At 51.0% G+C, this 6,193-nt stretch overlaps 1 protein-coding gene across 1 annotated transcript; it reads left to right on the plus strand.

The window, feature by feature from the left end:
- Window positions 1-1,053: 1,053 nt before the first annotated feature.
- CD207 (CD207 molecule) lies at window positions 1,054-5,505 on the plus strand. The gene is given in 6 exon segments (XM_028164864.2): window positions 1,054-1,084; window positions 1,407-1,523; window positions 2,873-3,247; window positions 3,847-3,998; window positions 4,668-4,783; window positions 5,268-5,505. Coding segments are annotated over 6 exon segments (1,029 nt in total).
- Window positions 5,506-6,193: the final 688 nt, after the last annotated feature.

The following is a 6,193-nucleotide window of genomic DNA, read 5'->3' on the forward strand; positions in this document are numbered from 1 at the left end:
CCATCCATCCATCCATCCATCCATCCATCCATCCATTTTCCATCCATCCATCTTCCATCCATCTATCCATTCATCCATCCATCCATCAATCCATCCAATTATCTGGACTGACTTCCTTCTTTTTCTCCTTTCCTCCCTCTCTTCCTCTCTTCCCTCCTCTCTTTCCTACCTTCCAAGAAATATTTGTTTAGAATCTGTTATATACCAGGTTTCTCAGATTTGGCAGACTCCTTCCAAGTGTGAGAAGCTTCCCAGGAGAAAACTTAGTCCGTCATGGAGCCCCAGATCAGCTCCTCTCTGCCCTGAGCATCTCCCATGAATGAAAGAACAGCTCCTGGTCTGTTATTGCTGAGCCTCCCCACATTGTCTGAGACCCTCACAAATGCAGGAAGCACAGAGGAGAAGCCAAATCTTACACTTACAGTTTGAATCTCCAAGCCCCATTTTATAGAGGGATACTATATCATCTAAGATGCCCTAAACGGAAGTAGAATATTTTACTGCAGTGGTCTCCATACTGGTCTCCCTGCTTCCAGACTCCCCACACCCTGATCTCTGCTCCTCACCACGATCAGACTGATTTTTCTTCAGTGTTCCTGTCCTTGTCTCTCTCCTGCCTAAAGTCCTTCACCTATAAGCCAGAGTTCAAGCTCCTTAACACGACCGAAAAGGATCTTTATGATCTGACCCCAGGTGCCTCCTTAACCCAAGCCCTCCCTGCTCAGGTCATATATTGATACTCTATACTCCAACAGTGCCAAACTACTTATAATTCGCCAGGCACTCCATACTTTCCAATATGCTAATCCCTCTACCTGGAACTTCCTAAAATTACTCCAGTCTCTGTACTTCCCTTGAACTGTGCATATTCTTCTACTGTTATGCTTATCACCCTGTATTGTAATTTATTTGCTCAGGTCTGTCTTTCTTACCAGATGGTGAGCCCTTTGAGTACAAGGACTGTCAGTTATTCAGCTCAGTCCTAGCACAGTGCCTGGTATCTAGAAGGCATTCAATATGTATTTGTGGGGTGAATGGATGGCAGGATGGAAGATGGATGAGAGCCGTCTTATAAGAGAAAACGGTTAGCCTGAGGACAAGGTAGTTATAGTGCCCATGTAATAGACCCCCGGAGAAGGTGACAAATGGCCTCTTCCTGAAAGCTCAGGCCCTTGAGGAGAGGACCAAGCTGTAGCCTAGGTGCTTAAGCCAGGAATGGGGAACTTTGGGATAACAAAATGACTTCTGGGGGTCACTTCCCTTTTCCTCTAGATAAAAGGACTTTGGGGAGAGAGCTGGCTGGGAGCACCTGTGCCACGAGGGTTAGGGTGCAGAATCTGCTCAGGGCTCTGTGCCCAAACCCACAGTTTGCTGGTCCAACGAACGCTCTCCTCTTCTTCCTGCAGAGCCTCCTCCCAAGACGCATCCATCTCTGGTTCTGGGGAGACTTCTCACAGTCCGGGCTGCAGTCATCTTCCTGACGCTGGTCCTGGCCGCCTCCGTCCTGCTGCAGGCCATTCTCTGTAAGTCCTCAGCTTCCATCTGGGCTCCAGCCTTCCCCACGGCCGGTCGGCTCCCTCTCTCCCCTGCTCTCTGGTGGTCTCTCCTGCCTCTGGCTTTTTCATTTGCCTTGTTTCCCCTCTTTCCACGTGCAGTCAGAGAGTCCCCTCCCACCTCCACACCCCCACCGTCCCCAGTAAGATCAGCTGCTGCCCCTTCCTTTCCAATTCTGGGGAGATTTTCAGGGCAGGGACCAGCATGCCTGTGCTCTAGGACACGCTCTTTTGTCACCAAGAAATGTTCGCCCATCTTCATCCTGTGTCATTTCCTCCTTCCTCTCTGAGTTTCGTGTCCCTTTGATTCAGAGCCTTGTGGGTAGCCCCCAACAGTGAGCATGATGTTTCCTGACCCCACAAGGGATGGTGTCCCAACTGTATCCTCAGCCCCAACTGACTAGATGGAGAACCTGGCCAACAGGTTAGGGTTAGGGTTAGGGTTAGGGTAAGGGATCACTGCCCCACCCCCCGCCCCACAGGACCCCTTTTCTTCACTCTCCTGCTCCGACAAAGGTCATGGCAAGGGAGACTTCCTACTTCTTCATTGGATGTGTGATGTATCTTTCTCCCTCTTCTGGCTTTGCCAAGCTTCATGGCCTCTGCTGCTTCTTCCTCTCATTAGGTCTCCAGAAAGCAGGTGGAGGGAACATCTGCACTCTCCCTTCAAGGCCTCGGGACATATTTGGTCTTGGACTTGGAGGGTCTGAGCAGGGTCTCCTCTGCTTTGAGCCCACTTGGCTTACTTTTGGTTTCCTCTATGGCACCTAAGCCTGTGGCCTGAACAGAGTGTGACAGGGGGTGGGACAAGGGAAGAGAAGAAATGGTTTCGTAATTCTCCCTTTTTGTATTCTCTGGAGAAGAGATCACCTCCAGATTAGAAGTCTGCATAGGCTCTCCCTTCCATAGCCGCGAGGGGCTTATGGGCAGTCATAAGCCGTGCGGCCCAGAGGGAGGTGGGAAGTATGACAAAGGGGTGTTTGAAGGCATCCCTTTACCAAATGCACCGTGAACTTGCAAAGAAAATTTAGAACTGGATTCTAACCCCCTCTTCTGCTTACCTGTGAGAGCCTCTAACACGGAGGCCGTGTTTTGTCGATCTTTGCATGATCTGCCTCTACCAGAGTTCCTGGTGCATGGAAGGTGCCCATCGCATGTTTGTTGAATGAATACGTTATGAATGAGTGGAGGGGAGGCAACTGCTCCTTGGGAAGCTGGAGCCCATCCCTTCCCTCTCCTTCCTTTTACTACCCTGGCAACACCCCCACTCCAGTCCCTGGGGATCCCCTTGGCTGACCTCTTGACTTTCTCAAATCCAGATCCCTGGTTTATGGGCACAACATCAGATGTCAAGACCAATGCCCAGTTGCTGAAAGGTCGTGTGGACAACATCAGCACCCTGAGTTCTGAAATAAAGAGGAATAGAGGTGGTGTGGCGGCAGTTGGCATTTAGGTCCAGATGGTGAATGCCAGCCTGGATCGTGTGTGTTCTCAGATCTGGAGGTTGGAAACCAGCGTGAAGGAAGCCAGTGCATGGCTGCAGATGCTAACAAGTAGTTGGGAAGAAGTCGATAAGTTCAATGCCCAAATCCCGGAGCTAAAAAGAGATTTGGATCAAGCCAGTGCTTTAAACGCAAAGGTCCGGGGACTCCAGAGAGGTTTGGAGAATACCAGCCAGTTGTTCCAACAGCAAAGTAAGTGACTCAGAAAAGAACGTTGCAAGTTGACCAGTGGCCCGTGGGACCTTGCCAATCTTAGGCATGACACCACTGGGCTGGTGTGTGTGGAGGGAAGCGGGAGAGGAGCAGGGCAGCCATGGCTGGAAAGTTAAGAAGAGAGGGCTCAGCACTGGGTTTGGGGAGGGCTTAGGGGCTGTTCAGGAGAGAAGGCACTAGGGACCAGCCAGGGTTCCCACACCAAGGCATAGAATATGAAGGCATTAGGGAGTCTCTTTGTCCTGATCCAAAGCCAGCCATTTTCCATTAGTCTCTACCTAGAGCCCAGGGGCTCAGACACTTGTGATGGCCAATGGAAAATTAATCCTCCCCACAAGAGAGACATATTCTTGATTCAGCCTCTCTCACTCTCCCCTCTCTGAGCCCAGAGACGCTACCAATCTCAGTCAGACTTTCAGGATCTGAGGGAATGTCCTCAAGCTCCTACACAAGGACCCAAAGACCCCAGAGCCCAGCCCCATTCACTCTGTCTCTGGGATCCCACTCAAGTATCCCCACCTAGCCAGCACCAGAGAAAACAGGAACACCAGAGTACATATTTCACTCTTGTTCTCCAGATGACATCCTACAGATGGTTTCTCAAGGCTGGAAGTACTTCAGGGGGAACTTCTATTACTTTTCTCAAATCGCAAGGACCTGGTACAGTGCCCAGCAGTTCTGCTGGTCCAGGGATTCACACCTGACCTCAGTGACCTCAGAGACTGAACAGGTGAGTGCTGTCCTGTGGGCTCTAGGGAGGGGGTGTATTGGTAGCTGTATCAGGCAGGATGGGCAAGATTATGCTGCAGTGACAAATATCCCCAAATATCAGTAATTCTTCAGAGTTACTTCTCACTTGTACACTGCATGTCCAATGAGGGCCAGCAAGGGGTTCTGCTCACTGTGGTTACTCAGGGCTTAGGTCAAAGGAGATTTCATCTCAACATATGTTTCCACAATTGCTGGGGTGAGAAAAGGGAACATGGCACATTGTGTGTTGGCTCTTAAAGCTTCTGCTGGAAGCAACGGACATCACTTCAGCTCACATTTCATTGGCCAAACAAATGATGCAGTATTTGTAGCTTCAAAGAGGGCAGGGTAGTACAATCTTTCCATGTGCCCAGAAAATAGAAATATTTGTGAATAGTATTAATGACACTGTCTAACCCAAGAAGTCCCCTACCTGGTGAGGCAGAATATTGAACAAGCTCCTTTCATCTAGAGGTGGGCTAGCAGAGCAGGTGAGATCATGGGCTCTAGAGTCAGAGTCTAGAGTCCTAACCCTGTGTCTGTGGGTTCAGGGGCTGTCGCTGAGGATGGGTGAAGGACACCCAGAGAGACAGATGCTCCAACTCGGAGTCGTGGCAGCACCTCTGCTCATTCTGTCTCTCTGCGGGAGTTTCTCTACAGGACTGCAGGCGGACTTCTCTACTGGATCGGCCTGAGCGAAGCAGGGAGTGAGGGGTACTGGTACTGGGTGGATGACTCGCTGTTCAGCAAGGTCCAGAGTGCGAAGTAAGCCCCGAGAACCCTCCTTCCCAGACTGACTTTCTTGGGCCAGGGCCAGGGCATGAAGAGTGGAGTGATAGTTCCTACTGACCACAGGGTTTGTGATTCTTCCCCATCCTCGGGCGGCAGGAGCATTGAACAGAGATCTAGCTGACCTCTGCCACTAATTGGCTGTGGAACTGGGGACAAATTCATGGCCTCTCGGTGCCCTCTGGGGTTTGGCAGCATGGCCGTCCACCCAGACTTGGCAGGGACCTCGTTCTAAGTCTAGGTCTCTGCACTGTGGGTTCCTGTAGGGCCTTGAGAGTTGTGGGCTGGTGTGGACCTAACTTGGGGGGTGATTGCAGGCTCAGAGGTTGACAGATCACAGGTCCCCTTCCTCTCAGGCATGGAAAAACTTGCGATGCTATCACCCGGCACCAAAGCTGGGGTTGAAATCTCTGAGTTATTCATTGGAAATATGTTTTTCTTTGTTTTTTTCCTTTGATAGGTTCTGGATTCCAGGTGAACCCAACAACACTGGGAACGATGAACACTGTGCCGATATAAAGATGTCCTCACTGCAGTCATGGAATGATGCCTCCTGTGCCAATGAATTTCCTTTTATCTGTAAACGAGCCTACATCCCATCAGAACCATGGCAGGACTGGCCCCCAAGCTCAAACTTTAAACTCCAATGCTTGTTGAATTCAAGGAAATGCGGCTCTCTCCTTCATACTCCAGGGTGATTTTGAACCTTAATTTTTCTTGCTTCGAAATTGTCCTGAAGGCAGCCGGGAGTCCATCTGCCTTGGCTAGGAATTCTCTGACCCCACAGAGGCAGCTGAAATGGAAAGGAGATCTTGGGTTGAAATGGGAGCTGAGGGTGGAGAGGATTAGCAGTTCACTAATTCACCCAGTGAGGTGAATCAGAACCTGCAATCTGGGGCAGCACCCTGGGGCGTCCCATCCCTTCAGAGAAGCCTCAGCTTCACTGTGTGAAAGTTGCTTTGACCACCCAAGCAATTGTCTGGAGACTGAGACTCAGGGCTTTTCTGGTTGATTCCCCAGAATTCCCAGTTGCCTGCTGAGGTGGCTGTGTTCTCAGTGGAAAGAGCTCTGCTCTTGGTGACCCTGTTCATGCCATGTACCCATGGCCCCCTTCATCCACATCCTCTGAGATCTGAGACCCTTCCTCCCTGGGACGGGCTTGACTGGTTCAGATCTGGGGCTGACATGGGAATGTGTCTCCTTAGAGCTGGACCAGTGTCCATGCGCTTCTCCCTCCCCCTCACTCGCTAAACCCTGGGACCCAGTCTGTCTGCCGAGCCCTTCTGCCTCCCCTCCTCTTTCTTCTGCATCTCCTCTCTCCCCAGAGCGCAGGGGAAGGGGCCTTCAGTGAAGAGGGCACCTCTGAGCTTCTGCCTGGGAAAAGGC

This window comes from Balaenoptera acutorostrata, chromosome 12 (genome assembly GCF_949987535.1).
Source record: "Balaenoptera acutorostrata chromosome 12, mBalAcu1.1, whole genome shotgun sequence".
Taxonomy (NCBI): domain Eukaryota; kingdom Metazoa; phylum Chordata; class Mammalia; order Artiodactyla; family Balaenopteridae; genus Balaenoptera; species Balaenoptera acutorostrata.